The sequence below is a fragment of the Bidens hawaiensis genome, unplaced genomic scaffold (assembly GCF_021521415.1).
Source record: "Bidens hawaiensis isolate Kalapana, Puna unplaced genomic scaffold, B.hawaiensis_p1.1 tig00006617_1, whole genome shotgun sequence".
Lineage (NCBI taxonomy): Eukaryota > Viridiplantae > Streptophyta > Magnoliopsida > Asterales > Asteraceae > Bidens > Bidens hawaiensis.
Window position 1 is genome coordinate 953,969 of NW_027491447.1, and position 19,811 is coordinate 973,779.

General features: G+C 35.9%; 2 protein-coding genes across 2 annotated transcripts; both read right to left on the reverse strand.

The window, feature by feature from the left end:
* Positions 1–7,041: 7,041 nt before the first annotated feature.
* Positions 7,042–10,822, reverse strand: LOC143633094 (putative CoA ligase CCL7). Its single transcript, XM_077101445.1, has 6 exons — positions 9,825–10,822; positions 8,564–8,753; positions 8,176–8,321; positions 7,894–7,961; positions 7,262–7,364; positions 7,042–7,180 (listed from the first exon to the last, which is right to left on the reverse strand). The coding sequence occupies exons 1-6, from the start codon at positions 10,815–10,817 to the stop codon at positions 7,067–7,069; spliced, it is 1,614 nt and encodes a 537-aa protein (XP_076957560.1). The 5' UTR covers positions 10,818–10,822; the 3' UTR covers positions 7,042–7,066.
* A 4,408-nt stretch (positions 10,823–15,230) lies between these two features.
* On the reverse strand, positions 15,231–19,012 carry LOC143633096 (putative CoA ligase CCL7). The gene is made up of 6 exons (XM_077101446.1): positions 18,015–19,012; positions 16,754–16,943; positions 16,366–16,511; positions 16,083–16,150; positions 15,451–15,553; positions 15,231–15,369 (listed from the first exon to the last, which is right to left on the reverse strand). Exons 1-6 carry the CDS (start codon positions 19,005–19,007, stop codon positions 15,256–15,258), a joined length of 1,614 nt encoding a protein of 537 aa, XP_076957561.1. The 5' UTR covers positions 19,008–19,012; the 3' UTR covers positions 15,231–15,255.
* Positions 19,013–19,811: the final 799 nt, after the last annotated feature.

Genomic DNA, 19,811 nt, shown 5'->3' on the forward strand with positions numbered 1-19,811 from the left:
TTATAAAGTGTTATCTTCATATGAAGATGGTAGTATTTGAAGAGATACCAGGTCATGGGTTATAACATAACTAAACGGGTTCATGCTCCATATTGTGTTTAGAAGAAGAGATGATAAAATAAGAAACTGCTCACATGACATCTATGTGGAAGCCTTAGAATAATGTCGCATGGAAAAATCATGTTGCTTTAATATATAGTTAGATTAGATTTTGCAAAGTTGTATTATAGAATAGGATAGAGCCCGTGTGATACACGGGTTGTTAAAAAAAATAAAAAACTGAGTCACGGGTTATAACATAACTAAAATGGTCCTTGTCTCATATTGTGTTTAAAAGAAAAGATGATAAAATAGGAAGCTGCTCACATGACATTTACGTCATCTTATGTAGAAGCCTTAGAATGATGTCACGTGGAAAAATCATCTTGCTTTAATATTATATTATACACTTTTGACCCGTAAACTCATAATACCTCTGTAAAAAAAATTCAGCAAATTGATCAAAATGTGGAAACCAGTTATTATTTTTTAGGTAATAACTAACTTGAGATAATTAGAATTTGTTAATAATATAATTCTAAGAAAGTCATAATAATTCTAAGAAAGTCATAATTGGTTTATTTGAGGTAATTAATAAATATTGAATATTAATAAATGAATTAATTGTCAAATGATTTAACATAAAAATGTATTAAATTGAAGGAGTGGTAATTTAAAATTAGTTAATTAGGTGGAATATGTATAAATAGAAATTGATTAGTTGGCATCACATATGGATTGCATATTTGAAGGACATGTGTAACATGTATTGCTTTAATATGTTAGTTAGATTAGTCAGTTTTCGCATTTGCCATGTGAAATCTTATATGGAAGTGAGAACCCGTTAGTCATGCGAAAAGTATGGTAAAACCGAGAACTTGTTAATAGTGCGAAAACTCCACGAAAAAGCGAGAACTGTGATGAGCAAATACTTGAACCTTTTTTCGTTTTTAGTAATGATTATCTTTCTGTTATTAATAATTGGATTCAGAAGTTGTTAGATTCGTTCATTGAGCAAGCTTCTCGATTATAATCTAAAAAGTATATGAATAATCTGAATACCTAACTGATTTTCGTAACTTAATGTTCTATACGAGTTATAAAACTGTAACATCATAGAAAATCCCATAATTATTTTGGACTAAAAATGTCAACTTTGAAAGTTGAAGGGTTAAAAATATTCACAAGATAAGTAATTAGGAAAAATGAGATAAGTTAAATAAAGATATTTCATGTTAAGGAAATAAGAAAATTCCATCCCACATGAAAAGACGGAAGAAAATGGAAGCATTCTACATGGGTATAATTAAGGAAGATAACTTTCATCCCACATGGAACAAGAAAAGAAATGGAAACTCTTTATAAGGAAGCCAGTTTCCGTAGAAATGTTTTAATGTGGCTAACCACTCTCCATAGTCCTAGTGGAGGGTGCGTAGCACCTGACACGGACTCGGGCGATGGGCGTAATGTGGCGTTTTGATGGCGCACGCTCGCATCGCCGCATAAGGGCCGCTTTAGTATTTTTGGAAAATGAAAGTATGAATAAGAAGTGGCAAGTTATCAAATATGAATGATCAAAAGTGAAAAATCTGATTCCGGGACCCATCGCGCTACGCGATGAGCTCAGGAACAACACTATCGCGCTTGGCGATGGGGTTGTATGAGTCACCAGACACGTATCGCATCCGGGGGACACGTGGCAAACGCTAGGGCTGAGTCAGCATGCCGCGCGTCAAAACCTGACATCGCGCTACGCGATACCCCATTAGAAAGCGCGATGGTCCCCAAAATCAGCTATAAAAGGGGAAGGATACGGCACATTCACTTCACACCAAACACACACAATTTCACACACTTAGTATCGTTTTGTGTGCCGACCTCGAAGTACGTTCCAAGCCCCGGAGTTCTAACGGTTTAAGCCTTGATACGCGATAGAAAGTAGACGTGCTACCCGTACAAGTTTAGGCATATAAACTCCGAATACCGCGTAAAGTAGGGGTTCTACCTAAATATTATTTTATTATTATATATATTAGATGGCTTAGACCATAGTCAGGGGTATAGCCCAAACCTTGATCATAATTATGTTTACAATAGCTTTATACATGCAAAGGTTATAGTTAAAATAATGTTTCTTCATAATTAAGAAACATAAGCTTTTACATACAAGCAGATATAGTAGCTTATTCACAACTAAGAAACGTAAGATTTTACATAACATGGATATAGTCAATTCAATGTTTCTTCTTGAAGAAGAAACCTATCAATAGATGTTTCTTCATGAAGAAGAAACTCAACACATGATTTGTAAACAAATGAAAAAATTACAGGTCTAAATATTTTATTCAAACAAATGATCAGTCAAGGTTTAAAGCTACTTTGAGCAGTTATATGTTGATCCTTACTATTATAGAAATGGAATACCAATTGAATGGACGAGTATTGTAGATATTGAACAGACGGGAAAACCAAGTAACGGAAATATTCTGATGTGAGAGTTAACGGAAATCACCACCGACATTAGTACTCCCCATGGAGAAGATGGTTGCAGGGATAAAAATCTTGTGTATGTAAACGAAAGGCCTCTATTTATAGTATTGCTTACACCGAGTTAAAAAGATGCAACGGTTAAGAAACATTGCGACGATTACACAATTGATTATCAAATATATAAAAAAAGTTGGTTATCAAATAATAAATGGATTTGAAGCGGTGCAACTAAGGTCATGGGGTATACTCTAACCCGAACATAAATTAAGATGACATAACACTTTAAAGATGGATTAAACCATTCCCCACTTGTGTTAAATTTGTTAAAAATTGGTCATGATTATGCTTTTCACGGGTTAAAAGGCAAATAACAATATATTAAATTAACAATTAATAGGGGTGAGATGGAGTTAAAAGGATTAAACCATCTACTTTGAGTGAGATGAAGTGAAAAAGAGAATAATGAGTGATATGATGCTTATGTAGGATTAAGAGGGGTTAAAGTATACCACATGGCCTAATTAAACAATACAACGGCACCGTTACACTATAAAACATTTATTATGCATAATTATAGTTAAAACTTTTTAAATAAATATGTTTTTTTTTTCGTACGAATGTGGAAAAAAGGGTATGTGTGAGTTCTAAATGTAACAGAGATGATAATTTAAGAAGGAATTAACATACAATTTCTTTTTTATCTTTTTCATGAGAATAAAATATGGATAGTTACTATATGGGCATCATTTTTATATGATAAATATGATGAAAATGTTACTTACAAACAATCATGTGTACAAAATCAATTCTTATCATGTCATAAGCAAAATACCTTATTAGTGAATGAAATATATGATAAACGGCATTACCTATGTGTTTGTAACAAATGTGGGTGATCTGGTTATCGTTGCCAACGATATGGATCCAAATCATATTCATCATCAACCAACGAAGATGAAAGATTGGGGCGAAGATGTTAATTATGCAAATGAAGAGGGCGGTGATACAGAGAAAGCTGAAGGTGGAGTTGCGATTGCACGAAAGATGGGATTTCACGATCACGTAATAACTTAAGTTCTTTAAATGGTTCATTATTGTACCATAGATTGGTATTTAGTGTTTAGTTACAAAAGATTGTAAATTTTCTTTATCATGAGGAAATGGTATTTTTGTTATTTTTAATAACTTAATTTCGTTCTTTCATCTTTTATTATCTACCAAACAATACAAGGTATTATTCATTCGATTTTCACAGAATAACCAAATAGGATAATGGAATATGCTTCATTCTGTTATCAATTATATTCTCTTATTCATTCTATTACCTCCATTATCCGGAATATAAGAAGTAAGAATTTCTCAATATGGTAATTGGTAAGCTATGCCTATAATCATGACACTAGCTGTGCAGTCAATCTCAGTGATATCTCGATTATCGGTCCTCATGTGAAATATCGGTCAGAATATCGGTACCGATAATATCAGCGATATTGACCAATATTGACCGATATTTCACCGATATTCCCGAATCAACATTTTAAGCCTTAATTTTCAACTTTTAGTGTTTAATGTTGGTGTTTCGAGTATTAATCAGTTCCTAATTGTTACAGTTGTTAGTGTTGCAAAAGGTTAATTTGTTAATAGGAGGAGAATATACTGAATTGTTAGTCTTAAAGTGCTATATATATATATACATATATATATATATAATCTGCATGATATTAAAATTACCGATATCTTACCGCGATAACCGATATCTCAAATATCGGTCCTCGGCCGATATCCGATATTTTACCGCATTAACTGCTTAGGACACTAGGAGTGAGGATTGCTCAATAATTCAATATGGTAAGTTAGCCTCATCCCTATATTCATGTCACTACGAAATTTTTTTTTTTTTGTCCAGAACTCACCTAATCTTGAACCGGTAAGGACTTGAGCTCACAGTATTTCTTGGGACGAGCAAACATCATATATTCATATCAATAGACCATGGGCATTGTTTGGTAATTAGATTGAGTTGGTGTTCTTATAGTAATTTCTAGAAAATAATCTTAACTATAGTATCGTTAGCTTAGAATCACATTACACATCGATTAAAACATTATTAGATACGTTAAGTTGTTATACACATAATAACTATGTGATGCATTCTTGTATCTCTGAAAGATTTTAACTACATTGACCAAATAAAGATTTTTTAATGGAATACTGAGTTATAAGCTTTAGTTTATGATCTATAAACAATCAAAGTTATCAATTAAGTTATCTGAAGGATAATCCCAAGTGTGGAACTTGAAAATGGATGGTTCAAAATGACCAAATTATCAAATTAGTGGTGTTGATTATATAAGTTAACCTTACGTGAACTAATCCCCTACAAGTGAATTTCAGCCATTAAAATTGGATTTGAATTTGGACCGCTACCTAATAAAAACATGCATGACCTTTTTTAGTAAAAGATGCGACCTTTATTTTATTTTTTTAAATAGCACGGATTAAACGGGTTGAAATTTTGTGAAAATATCAAATGGAGGCTAAACTTGTTTTAGATTATCAAAAGATGTTTATACGATATAAACATTTGAAATCGAGTTGGATTTAACTTTGGTTTTGGAACCACATATATCCAAATCATGCTTATGAAGGTCGAGTATGTAACTTGTACACATCTATAACTATAACTCATATATATATATATATAAAGGATAAAATACAATAATCCTTTATCGTACATTACGTACGCGACACTTCCAACCGTTAGATTTTCAAAACCCAAAATCACAATTACACTCATATGCTCGTCCATCTCCCTCATTCCGTCTCTACCACCAGTCGCCGACATCAGTACACCTCCTTCACCTCCGCTCGCCGGCGCCATCAACACTCTTCGTCACCATCATCGTCGTCAACAACAAACTCATCGGAAAAACGCAAAACTCGTCACATGTTTGTTTAGTTGAATTGAAATTGAAGCCAATTGATCGGTTAATCTTTGAAATCGATTCACTTAATCATCAATTTGAAGCTTCAATCGATCAATTTTGAGTTCTGAATGATGGGTTTTTGACATTGAACGTTTAAAGCTAAAAACGTTTTAGCTGAACGTTTAAAGGTTTAAAGCATATTAACATAACGTATTAGCTTTAAACCTTTAAACGTTCTGTTAATACGTTTTAAACCTTTACACGTTCTAAAGGAATTTCAATGATAAAAGAACGTATAAATGATTTTTAGTTACTTTTTCAACCTAGAATGTATAAATGATTTTTAGTTCTTATTTTTAGTTACGTTTTAAACCTTTTAAGGTTTTTAGAATGTTTTTTTTCATATGATTCTTCCTTATACGTTTTAAACCTTTAAACGTTCTATTAATACATTCTAGGTTTATACATTTTATTTGTGATTCTAGGTCGAAACTCTGCCTTAAATTGTGATTCTTCTTATACGTTTTGATAAAACGTTCTGTTTTATTTGCAGGTAACGAAAATTTTTAGGGTTAGATAATTAACTCAATTAGTTTGATATCGATCTGCAAATTAGTTTAATACTGATCGACGGTTGAATTATATTGATATGGATGGACGTTCAATGAATCAATTGATGAATTAGATCATAGAATTAAATTTAAGTTATTTACAATTATGCCACCGCATGAAATTGAAATCGACGTTCAAAAAGCTCGCGTACCTAATGTACGATAACCGATTATTGTACGTTAACCTTCCCCTATATATATATATATATATATATTCGAGCCGAGGGTCTCACCGAAAGCAGACTCTCTATTCCTACGAGGTAGAGAAAAGGCTGTCTACATCTTACCCTCCTCAGACCCTACCATAGCTTTGCTATTGGTGGGATATACTGAGTACGATGATGATATATATAGGTGAATTTTAAAGTGTAATCTTCTGTATTGAAATACGACATAAATGATAGAAATGAATCAAATCAAAGCACGCGTTAAATTTTATTGAATTTTGTATCAAGTCATGTGCGTATTTGTGGTACATGGTTAGTAATATTTGCACATGGGGTGATGGCGTTAAGAACTAGAAACAAAAACATGTTGGTTAATATGCATGAATCATGGGTCCTCTCAAATCATCAAAATCAAATCACCCCTTTTGCGGGTTACCTGTTCAGCCATATTTTGGATTTGCCGACTTAACGGTACGATCAGCGTTTCAGGTTCGATCAACATTTCAATTTTTACAGTTTGACAGTTTAACAGTTCAAACGATGGTTTGGAGGTTGTAACTAACCATGCGAACCGAACATCATTAGTAACTTTTTAATACAAACTAACGATTTTTAAAATATAAAACGGTTCAAACTAACTTTACAGGTTAGGTTTCTCATTTTCGAAACCATAGTTAAAAAAACATCCATGGGAGACAAGACAACTTATAGCAAAATGAAAACAAGATCATGAAACTCTTAAATTAATTCAGTTTTCTTGACACATTAATTCATTATACATGAACTGCTAAAGAACCACAAATATTAATCAAACTAACCATACATAAAAGTGTTACATTTTTGAGCGGACCTTTGCGATAAGTTCACGTCTGAGAAGTTTCCCTGAAGCGGACTTTGGAACGCTGTTCACAAACGTCACTCGCTTTAATCTTTTAAAAGGTGCAACCTGCAATGCAACGTTTAATTTCCAATCAGAATTCAGAAATGAAATTTGTGCAAAGTAATTATATAGTAATGCGATATTTACCTGCTCAGAAATAAATTTCATGACATCTTCTTCGGTCAGCGAACTGTTTGGAGATTGGACCACAAATGCAATCGGGACCTCGCCAGCTTCAGCATCAGGGTACCTAGTAGAAAGATTAATGCGGTTTTAATGATTATGAACTGGATTTAAACAGTAAAATTTCGGGGAGTGAATTTATGACAGGACACAATATTCCCGGTTTTGAGTTAGATTCAGGTCAAACCTGCGAACCCATTTAGCTAAACGAGTTGGATTCTGGTTGTCTTGGCGAGTTCGCGAGTTGACCCATTTAACCTATTTATTTAAAAGAAAAAAAATATAATGTGTTTTATGTCATAACTTGGTTGAGTATTCTCTGCCAAAGTTTTGAAAATTTAAACAGAAATTGACCTTAACTTTTATAATCTAAACGAATTTGTTTCGTATACGTTCATATTTCTCTGTGGTATTATAGAGTACTGATATGTACATAAAAGAATCAAGTTAAACGGGTCGTATTCATGTCAACCGGCGAATATGCATGTTGTGTTTGGGTTCATGTGTCCAACTCGATTTTTGGGTTCATGTCGTGTTCGGGTTTGTGCAAATAATTGGGTAGCAAGTTTGAAAAAGATTATATTATTATGGCTTACGGGATTACTGCAGCATCCAATATTTCAGAATGTGAAAGCAAAAGTGCTTCAAGCTCTGCTGGTGCAACCTGAAAATTATGAGCATAGAGTAAACATTAAGAACTGTTTTAATCTTTTTTTTTTTTTTTTTCATTTTGAAATTCGATAGGTTATTGTTGTGTTAAATCTGATTAAAAAAACTATACTGCTACAACAATAATATCTACATTGAAAGAAAAATGATTTATTTATCTGCATGAACAAAAATAGAATCTTTATCTGCATGAACATAGCATGTTTTACCTGAAAACCTTTGTACTTAATGAGTTCTTTGATTCGATCAACAACAAAAATTTGACCCTCGTCATCAAAATATCCAAGATCCCCGGTATGCACGAAGCCCTGCTTATCTATTGTAAGCTTTGTAGCTTGAGGATTGTTGTAATAACCTGAAAATGGATAAAACATAAAACCTCTTAAATCGTTGTATTCCAAAAATAAGATTATTACTAAAATAATATAATTTCGGTATTCACAAAAATTATCTACAAAAATAGTAAACATTGTGGAAAACAAGTGTTTTGGGTCGGTCCGGCCCTTAATGAACAAAAATGACCCGTTTTGACTTTTTATCCAACCGGCACATTTTGACAACCGACACGTGCTAGTGTTGATAATAAAAGGAGCATACCTTGCATCATGTTGGCTCCTCGGACCCATATTTCACCCATCTGATTAGGAGGAAGAGGCTTACCGCTATCTACACTAACTATTTGGGCCTCAACTCCAGGGATAAGCCTTCCGGCTGAGCCCGAGTGCCGCGGTCCAATTATTGGGCTTTCGACTGAAATGACCCCGGTCGTTTCAGTCATACCATATCCCTGTTATACACACGATTATTATATTTTGTAAGATTAAGAAAGGGGGTAGAAAATATATAACAAAACCATATGAATGTAAACAATTATACTCATTGTAATAAGATCATGAAGACTTGAATGATGTATGGTGTCTTGTTTTCCTCACATATTTTCAAGATTCTAAAAAGCAACAATAATAACAAGATCAAAGCAAAATGATGTTCAAAATGGTGTTCGGTAGTTGAAGAGCTATTGGGCAGTTGGGCCCGTCCATAAGCGGTTGGGCCCAATCACTGCCGTATAAAATGGGACTTAACAACACTAGAAAGGGGTTCCTTCTTTTATCCAAATTACTAGCTAGTGGTGTAAACAAGCCAAACCGCTCATAAGATACTCGAGACCAGCTTGCTAAAAGCTCAAATTCAGCCTAGCTTAGTAGCTTAAATGGGATATAGACTGCTCAAGGCTAAAAATAAGCATGTTTTATAAACAAGCCCGACCTCAAGCTTCACTTATTGAGCTCTAGTATACTTGCAAACCAAAACAAGCCTATTATTTATATCTTGATTTAATATATCAAACATATATCTAAATAATAATATTTATAAAATAAAATATATTTAATTAATAATTATTATTTTTATACATAAAAATTATAATTAACAACACAAATAAAATTTATTATAAAGGTCTATAAATAAACTAAAAAGTAATAAAAGAGCCGAACCCGAGCTAAAACTACTTACAAACCAGGCTCAAGCTTTAAAATTATAGCTCGAAACAAGTCGAGCTCAAGCGTAGACTTGGCTAGCTTACATAATAACACCAGTACTACTACTTCTACACACACACACATCAATGAAGACATGCAAATTGGAATACCAAATTAATGTTGATCCAAAAGAACATAAAAGTATAAAACAATCACAAAAATAACCAAATAGGCAAGTAGCCATGTGCACATATGCATTTGCAGTAAACAAACAATACCAAGATAGATCTGCATCATTGAATTCATAAATGCATAAACACACCATTTAAAGTTAAAAAATTTCCAACAAACAAAACTGTAAATAAGATCATGAAGTTTACCTGAAGAACCGCAACATGAGGCAGTCTCTTACCACACTCCTCCATCAACTCCTTCCCCAAAGGCGCAGCACCGGACCCGATCTGCCTCAACGACGACAAGTCAAACTTGTTGACCACATCCTGCTTAGTCAAAGCAAGAAACACAGGTGGCACAACCCATAAATGTGTGACTCTATACTTCTCAATATTCTTCAACATCCCACCAAAATCAAACTTCCTCATTGACACAACAGTATTCCCTTCTTGTAACTGCCCAGACAAAATAACCCCAAATCCAAATATATGAAACATTGGCAGAAAACACAAGTACACATGATCTTTCTCACCCATTAACCTCTGATCAGAAGTCAACATTTGCGAAACCGCGATAAAATTCATATGACTCAAAACCACACCTTTACTAACACCAGTTGTCCCAGATGAATACAACAAGCATGCAGTATCATCACCTCTAATCGAAACATTAGGCAATTCCGAAACCGACCCAGATTTCAAAATCAAATCTTTATACCCAAAACACCCTTTAATTGAACTCTCTGATCCCAAAAACATAACGGGTAGACCAAAGTTTGCAACTTTATCATACAAATCTTCAACAGTAACAATCAATTTGGGTTTGGAGTCTTTAATTTGCTTAGATATCTCTTGAACAGTGTACTGTGGATTAACGGTGGTGACGATGGCGCCAAGGGCGATAACTGAGTACGCGCAAACCGGGTATTGGATTGAATTGGGTGCGAAGATGAGTACGACGTCGTTTTTGGTGATACCCAATTGGGTGCTTAAGGCGTGTGAGAGTTTAGCGACGGTGGTTTTGAAGTCGGAGAAAGTGAGTGATTCGCCGGAATCGGAGTCGAATAAGGCGGGTTTGTTTGGGTAAGATGAGACGTTGCGGAACAGGAAGGAGACCACTGATGTGGGTTTTGGCGGGATGGTTAACGGTGGCCGGAGTGATCGGAATATTCCGTCACGGCCGTACCCGGATTTCTCCATGGACTGTGGTGGTGGTGTAGAAGATGAGAACTTGGAAGTAATGATTTTTGTTTGAATGGAAGTTATTATTATATTAGGCTGAGGGGTGTGGGGCGCTAACCTGGGCGCGAGAGCCCCTCCGCTCGCGCCTCCAGGCGCTAACCCCACACCACCGGGGCGCGAACCGGGGCGCGAACGGGGTGCGAGCGCGAGCCCCCAGGCAGGCGTGAGTGTGGTCGCGGGAGAAGAGAGAGAAAGAGCCGTTGAGCTCGCCCAAAAGAGCCGTTGGAGCTCCGAATTGTTTTAAAAAAAAACCTTAAAACCTCTGTATAATACCCGAAATTACTCTCATTTCAACCATATCAAAACACAATTTCACCTTACAAACTCTTATATAATATCCCAAACTCCTATATAATACCAAAAAATGTCTGGAAATTGGTACCCAAACCTAGATTCAGATTATATTGACGACGATTTATGGTCGTCACCAGACCAACCGATGTTTTATTCGGGGCCGCAAGAAACATCCGGCTTTCAACCATCCAACATACAACCGTCTCATAACTTTGTTGTTCCAGAGACACAAGAATCACACGGTGATGCTACGGGAGCAAGAAGACGCGTCCACCGGAAAAAACAACTTGCAACGGACGGGCCGGGACCGGCTTCGACTCCGAGGACGAAACGGAAAACCACTCCGTGGTCATCGGATGAGAAGGAAGCCTTGTGTCGGGCTTGGATAGTCATTTCTGAGGATCGGCGTTGCGGTAATTGTTTTAACGTTTTTAAAAATGATTTTTAATAAAAAAGTTAAATAAAAAAATTAACTGGAAATCTAATTTAATTATTCATTTTGCAGCCGACTACCAAAAAAGCAAGGTTTTTTGGACAAAGGTTAGGGAGACGTTCTATACGCTCGTTGGGAGTACAGAGCGAAACGCCGATATGATTTCGGGTCGGTGGTCCGAAAGCAGAAAATTTGTCGGCTTGTTTACTAATCTTTTCAACAGGAACGCCGGTCGTATGAGACCAAGTGGCAGTGATGATTTGGCGGTTTACAATTTCACTGTCGAAGAGTGGAGGCAGGAGTGTTTGCGGAGGTATGGGATGGTGAAGACGTGGGACGATTTAAAGTTGTGGGAGAGGTTGAAAAGGTGTTCCAAGTGGGTTGAGCTGGTGGCGCCGGACCTTGATGCGGAAGTAAGGCCGAAACGGACTAAAACTAGTTCGTCTGGAGCGTATAGCACTTCCGCCGGGTCGGATTGCCGCGTTGGATTCGACCTAAACATTGCGGGGGAGGAAACGTCTTCACCGCCGAGGAGGCGGCCATTGGGAAGGGACGCCAAGGGGAAAAACCGGCTGAGGGGGGAGCCGTAAACATCGTCGATCTTGTTGAATCCCTCAATAAATTCAACAAAACCATGGAGGTGGTCTCTAATGACAAAAAGGAAAAAAGTCGAATGAGAGATTTGGACTTCCTTACAAGAGACTTCAGTAACCTAAATCCGGTCGATCAAATGCTGATGGAAAAGCAAAAGGAACGTATCCGAAAGAGGTTGATCGAAGAAGACCAAGCCGAAGAATAACAATAATGTTTTTTTAGTACTTTAATTTTTATTTTATTTTTAGATATTAATGTGTTTTTTTTTAATGTGTGTTTTTTTTAATAATTTATGAGTTTTTTTAATAATACGTTTTTTGAATATATTTATAAAAAAATAAAAAAAAATCCGCTGGAGCCCTGCTGGAGCCCCTCCACACCAGGGCCAGGGGCTCCAACGGGGGCTCCAACACCCCCTTTATCCAGTTTCTCTCTCTGCCATACGTCACAATATTATTGGCTGGAGCCCCCACTCGCGCCCCCAGTATTTCTTGGGACGAGCAAACATCATATATTCGTATCAATAGACCATGGGCATTGTTTGGTAATTAGATTGAGTTGGTGTTCTTATAGTAATTTCTAGAAAATAATCTTAACTATAGTATCGTTAGCTTAGAATCACATTACACATCGATTAAAACATTATTAGATACGTTAAGTTGTTATACACATAATAACTATGTGATGCATTCTTGTATCTCTGAAAGATTTTAACTACATTGACCAAATAAAGATTTTTTAATGGAATACTGAGTTATAAGCTTTAGTTTATGATCTATAAACAATCAAAATTATCAATTAAGTTATCTGAAGGATAATCCCAAGTGTGGAACTTGAAAATGGATGGTTCAAAATGACCAAATTATCAAATTAGTGGTGTTGATTATATAAGTTAACCTTACGTGAACTAATCCCCTACAAGTGAATTTCAGCCATTAAAATTGGATTTGAATTTGGACCGCTACCTAATAAAAACATGCATGACCTTTTTTAGTAAAAGATGCGACCTTTATTTTATTTTTTTAAATAGCACGGATTAAACGGGTTGAAATTTTGTGAAAATATCAAATGGAGGCTAAACTTGTTTTAGATTATCAAAAGATGTTTATACGATATAAACATTTGAAATCGAGTTGGATTTAACTTTGGTTTTGGAACCACATATATCCAAATCATGCTTATGAAGGTCGAGTATGTAACTTGTACACATCTATAACTATAACTCATATATATATATATATAAAGGATAAAATACAATAATCCTTTATCGTACATTACGTACGCGACACTTCCAACCGTTAGATTTTCAAAACCCAAAATCACAATTACACTCATATGCTCGTCCATCTCCCTCATTCCGTCTCTACCACCAGTCGCCGACATCAGTACACCTCCTTCACCTCCGCTCGCCGGCGCCATCAACACTCTTCGTCACCATCATCGTCGTCAACAACAAACTCATCGGAAAAACGCAAAACTCGTCACATGTTTGTTTAGTTGAATTGAAATTGAAGCCAATTGATCGGTTAATCTTTGAAATCGATTCACTTAATCATCAATTTGAAGCTTCAATCGATCAATTTTGAGTTCTGAATGATGGGTTTTTGACATTGAACGTTTAAAGCTAAAAACGTTTTAGCTGAACGTTTAAAGGTTTAAAGCATATTAACATAACGTATTAGCTTTAAACCTTTAAACGTTCTGTTAATACGTTTTAAACCTTTACACGTTCTAAAGGAATTTCAATGATAAAAGAACGTATAAATGATTTTTAGTTACTTTTTCAACCTAGAATGTATAAATGATTTTTAGTTCTTATTTTTAGTTACGTTTTAAACCTTTTAAGGTTTTTAGAATGTTTTTTTTCATATGATTCTTCCTTATACGTTTTAAACCTTTAAACGTTCTATTAATACATTCTAGGTTTATACATTTTATTTGTGATTCTAGGTCGAAACTCTGCCTTAAATTGTGATTCTTCTTATACGTTTTGATAAAACGTTCTGTTTTATTTGCAGGTAACGAAAATTTTTAGGGTTAGATAATTAACTCAATTAGTTTGATATCGATCTGCAAATTAGTTTAATACTGATCGACGGTTGAATTATATTGATATGGATGGACGTTCAATGAATCAATTGATGAATTAGATCATAGAATTAAATTTAAGTTATTTACAATTATGCCACCGCATGAAATTGAAATCGACGTTCAAAAAGCTCGCGTACCTAATGTACGATAACCGATTATTGTACGTTAACCTTCCCCTATATATATATATATATATATATTCGAGCCGAGGGTCTCACCGAAAGCAGACTCTCTATTCCTACGAGGTAGAGAAAAGGCTGTCTACATCTTACCCTCCTCAGACCCTACCATAGCTTTGCTATTGGTGGGATATACTGAGTACGATGATGATATATATAGGTGAATTTTAAAGTGTAATCTTCTGTATTGAAATACGACATAAATGATAGAAATGAATCAAATCAAAGCACGCGTTAAATTTTATTGAATTTTGTATCAAGTCATGTGCGTATTTGTGGTACATGGTTAGTAATATTTGCACATGGGGTGATGGCGTTAAGAACTAGAAACAAAAACATGTTGGTTAATATGCATGAATCATGGGTCCTCTCAAATCATCAAAATCAAATCACCCCTTTTGCGGGTTACCTGTTCAGCCATATTTTGGATTTGCCGACTTAACGGTACGATCAGCGTTTCAGGTTCGATCAACATTTCAATTTTTACAGTTTGACAGTTTAACAGTTCAAACGATGGTTTGGAGGTTGTAACTAACCATGCGAACCGAACATCATTAGTAACTTTTTAATACAAACTAACGATTTTTAAAATATAAAACGGTTCAAACTAACTTTACAGGTTAGGTTTCTCATTTTCGAAACCATAGTTAAAAAAACATCCATGGGAGACAAGACAACTTATAGCAAAATGAAAACAAGATCATGAAACTCTTAAATTAATTCAGTTTTCTTGACACATTAATTCATTATACATGAACTGCTAAAGAACCACAAATATTAATCAAACTAACCATACATAAAAGTGTTACATTTTTGAGCGGACCTTTGCGATAAGTTCACGTCTGAGAAGTTTCCCTGAAGCGGACTTTGGAACGCTGTTCACAAACGTCACTCGCTTTAATCTTTTAAAAGGTGCAACCTGCAATGCAACGTTTAATTTCCAATCAGAATTCAGAAATGAAATTTGTGCAAAGTAATTATATAGTAATGCGATATTTACCTGCTCAGAAATAAATTTCATGACATCTTCTTCGGTCAGCGAACTGTTTGGAGATTGGACCACAAATGCAATCGGGACCTCGCCAGCTTCAGCATCAGGGTACCTAGTAGAAAGATTAATGCGGTTTTAATGATTATGAACTGGATTTAAACAGTAAAATTTCGGGGAGTGAATTTATGACAGGACACAATATTCCCGGTTTTGAGTTAGATTCAGGTCAAACCTGCGAACCCATTTAGCTAAACGAGTTGGATTCTGGTTGTCTTGGCGAGTTCGCGAGTTGACCCATTTAACCTATTTATTTAAAAGAAAAAAAATATAATGTGTTTTATGTCATAACTTGGTTGAGTATTCTCTGCCAAAGTTTTGAAAATTTAAACAGAAATTGACCTTAACTTTTATAATCTAAACGAATTTGTTTCGTATACGTTCATATTTCTCTGTGGTATTATAGAGTACTGATATGTACATAAAAGAATCAAGTTAAACGGGTCGTATTCATGTCAACCGGCGAATATGCATGTTGTGTTTGGGTTCATGTGTCCAACTCGATTTTTGGGTTCATGTCGTGTTCGGGTTTGTGCAAATAATTGGGTAGCAAGTTTGAAAAAGATTATATTATTATGGCTTACGGGATTACTGCAGCATCCAATATTTCAGAATGTGAAAGCAAAAGTGCTTCAAGCTCTGCTGGTGCAACCTGAAAATTATGAGCATAGAGTAAACATTAAGAACTGTTTTAATCTTTTTTTTTTTTTTTTTTCATTTTGAAATTCGATAGGTTATTGTTGTGTTAAATCTGATTAAAAAAACTATACTGCTACAACAATAATATCTACATTGAAAGAAAAATGATTTATTTATCTGCATGAACAAAAATAGAATCTTTATCTGCATGAACATAGCATGTTTTACCTGAAAACCTTTGTACTTAATGAGTTCTTTGATTCGATCAACAACAAAAATTTGACCCTCGTCATCAAAATATCCAAGATCCCCGGTATGCACGAAGCCCTGCTTATCTATTGTAAGCTTTGTAGCTTGAGGATTGTTGTAATAACCTGAAAATGGATAAAACATAAAACCTCTTAAATCGTTGTATTCCAAAAATAAGATTATTACTAAAATAATATAATTTCGGTATTCACAAAAATTATCTACAAAAATAGTAAACATTGTGGAAAACAAGTGTTTTGGGTCGGTCCGGCCCTTAATGAACAAAAATGACCCGTTTTGACTTTTTATCCAACCGGCACATTTTGACAACCGACACGTGCTAGTGTTGATAATAAAAGGAGCATACCTTGCATCATGTTGGCTCCTCGGACCCATATTTCACCCATCTGATTAGGAGGAAGAGGCTTACCGCTATCTACACTAACTATTTGGGCCTCAACTCCAGGGATAAGCCTTCCGGCTGAGCCCGAGTGCCGCGGTCCAATTATTGGGCTTTCGACTGAAATGACCCCGGTCGTTTCAGTCATACCATATCCCTGTTATACACACGATTATTATATTTTGTAAGATTAAGAAAGGGGGTAGAAAATATATAACAAAACCATATGAATGTAAACAATTATACTCATTGTAATAAGATCATGAAGACTTGAATGATGTATGGTGTCTTGTTTTCCTCACATATTTTCAAGATTCTAAAAAGCAACAATAATAACAAGATCAAAGCAAAATGATGTTCAAAATGGTGTTCGGTAGTTGAAGAGCTATTGGGCAGTTGGGCCCGTCCATAAGCGGTTGGGCCCAATCACTGCCGTATAAAATGGGACTTAACAACACTAGAAAGGGGTTCCTTCTTTTATCCAAATTACTAGCTAGTGGTGTAAACAAGCCAAACCGCTCATAAGATACTCGAGACCAGCTTGCTAAAAGCTCAAATTCAGCCTAGCTTAGTAGCTTAAATGGGATATAGACTGCTCAAGGCTAAAAATAAGCATGTTTTATAAACAAGCCCGACCTCAAGCTTCACTTATTGAGCTCTAGTATACTTGCAAACCAAAACAAGCCTATTATTTATATCTTGATTTAATATATCAAACATATATCTAAATAATAATATTTATAAAATAAAATATATTTAATTAATAATTATTATTTTTATACATAAAAATTATAATTAACAACACAAATAAAATTTATTATAAAGGTCTATAAATAAACTAAAAAGTAATAAAAGAGCCGAACCCGAGCTAAAACTACTTACAAACCAGGCTCAAGCTTTAAAATTATAGCTCGAAACAAGTCGAGCTCAAGCGTAGACTTGGCTAGCTTACATAATAACACCAGTACTACTACTTCTACACACACACACATCAATGAAGACATGCAAATTGGAATACCAAATTAATGTTGATCCAAAAGAACATAAAAGTATAAAACAATCACAAAAATAACCAAATAGGCAAGTAGCCATGTGCACATATGCATTTGCAGTAAACAAACAATACCAAGATAGATCTGCATCATTGAATTCATAAATGCATAAACACACCATTTAAAGTTAAAAAATTTCCAACAAACAAAACTGTAAATAAGATCATGAAGTTTACCTGAAGAACCGCAACATGAGGCAGTCTCTTACCACACTCCTCCATCAACTCCTTCCCCAAAGGCGCAGCACCGGACCCGATCTGCCTCAACGACGACAAGTCAAACTTGTTGACCACATCCTGCTTAGTCAAAGCAAGAAACACAGGTGGCACAACCCATAAATGTGTGACTCTATACTTCTCAATATTCTTCAACATCCCACCAAAATCAAACTTCCTCATTGACACAACAGTATTCCCTTCTTGTAACTGCCCATACAAAATAACCCCAAATCCAAATATATGAAACATTGGCAGAAAACACAAGTACACATGATCTTTCTCACCCATTAACCTCTGATCAGAAGTCAACATTTGCGAAACCGCGATAAAATTCATATGACTCAAAACCACACCTTTACTAACACCAGTTGTCCCAGATGAATACAACAAGCATGCAGTATCATCACCTCTAATCGAAACATTAGGCAATTCCGAAACCGACCCAGATTTCAAAATCAAATCTTTATACCCAAAACACCCTTTAATTGAACTCTCTGATCCCAAAAACATAACGGGTAGACCAAAGTTTGCAACTTTATCATACAAATCTTCAACAGTAACAATCAATTTGGGTTTGGAGTCTTTAATTTGCTTAGATATCTCTTGAACAGTGTACTGTGGATTAACGGTGGTGACGATGGCGCCAAGGGCGATAACTGAGTACGCGCAAACCGGGTATTGGATTGAATTGGGTGCGAAGATGAGTACGACGTCGTTTTTGGTGATACCCAATTGGGTGCTTAAGGCGTGTGAGAGTTTAGCGACGGTGGTTTTGAAGTCGGAGAAAGTGAGTGATTCGCCGGAATCGGAGTCGAATAAGGCGGGTTTGTTTGGGTAAGATGAGACGTTGCGGAACAGGAAGGAGACCATTGATGTGGGTTTTGGCGGGATGGTTAACGGTGGCCGGAGTGATCGGAATATTCCGTCACGGCCGTACCCGGATTTCTCCATGGACTGTGGTGGTGGTGTAGAAGATGAGAACTTGGAAGTAATGATTTTTGTTTGAATGGAAGTTATTATTATATTAGGCTGAGGGGTGTGGGGCGCTAACCTGGGCGCGAGAGCCCCTCCGCTCGCGCCTCCAGGCGCTAACCCCACACCACCGGGGCGCGAACCGGGGCGCGAACGGGGCGCGAGCGCGAGCCCCCAGGCAGGCGTGAGTGTGGTCGCGGGAGAAGAGAGAGAAAGAGCCGTTGAGCTCGCTCAAAAGAGCCGTTGGAGCTCCGAATTGTTTTAAAAAAAAACCTTAAAACCTCTGTATAATACCCGAAATTACTCTCATTTCAACCATATCAAAACACAATTTCACCTTACAAACTCTTATATAATATCCCAAACTCCTATATAATACCAAAAAATGTCTGGAAATTGGTACCCAAACCTAGATTCAGATTATATTGACGACGATTTATGGTCGTCACCAGACCAACCGATGTTTTATTCGGGGTCGCAAGAAACATCCGGCTTTCAACCATCCAACATACAACCGTCTCATAACTTTGTTGTTCCAGAGACACAAGAATCACACGGTGATGCTACGGGAGCAAGAAGACGCGTCCACCGGAAAAAACAACTTGCAACGGACGGGCCGGGACCGGCTTCGACTCCGAGGACGAAACGGAAAACCACTCCGTGGTCATCGGATGAGAAGGAAGCCTTGTGTCGGGCTTGGATAGTCATTTCTGAGGATCGGCGTTGCGGTAATTGTTTTAACGTTTTTAAAAATGATTTTTAATAAAAAAGTTAAATAAAAAA

Excerpts from the sequence above, each read along its gene's own strand:
- LOC143633094 (XM_077101445.1), bottom strand. The coding sequence starts at position 10,817 with ATGGAGAAATCCGGGTACGGCCGTGACGGAATATTCCGATCACTCCGG. Across the intron at positions 8,754-9,824 it reads CTCATGTTGCGGTTCTTCAG|GGATATGGTATGACTGAAAC; the intron begins GTAAACTTCATG and ends TGTGTATAACAG. Across the intron at positions 7,181-7,261 it reads TGAAATTTATTTCTGAGCAG|GTTGCACCTTTTAAAAGATT; the intron begins GTAAATATCGCA and ends GTTGCATTGCAG.
- LOC143633096 (XM_077101446.1), bottom strand. The coding sequence starts at position 19,007 with ATGGAGAAATCCGGGTACGGCCGTGACGGAATATTCCGATCACTCCGG. Across the intron at positions 16,512-16,753 it reads AGGAGCCAACATGATGCAAG|GTTATTACAACAATCCTCAA; the intron begins GTATGCTCCTTT and ends ATCCATTTTCAG. Across the intron at positions 16,151-16,365 it reads TTAAGTACAAAGGTTTTCAG|GTTGCACCAGCAGAGCTTGA; the intron begins GTAAAACATGCT and ends CATAATTTTCAG.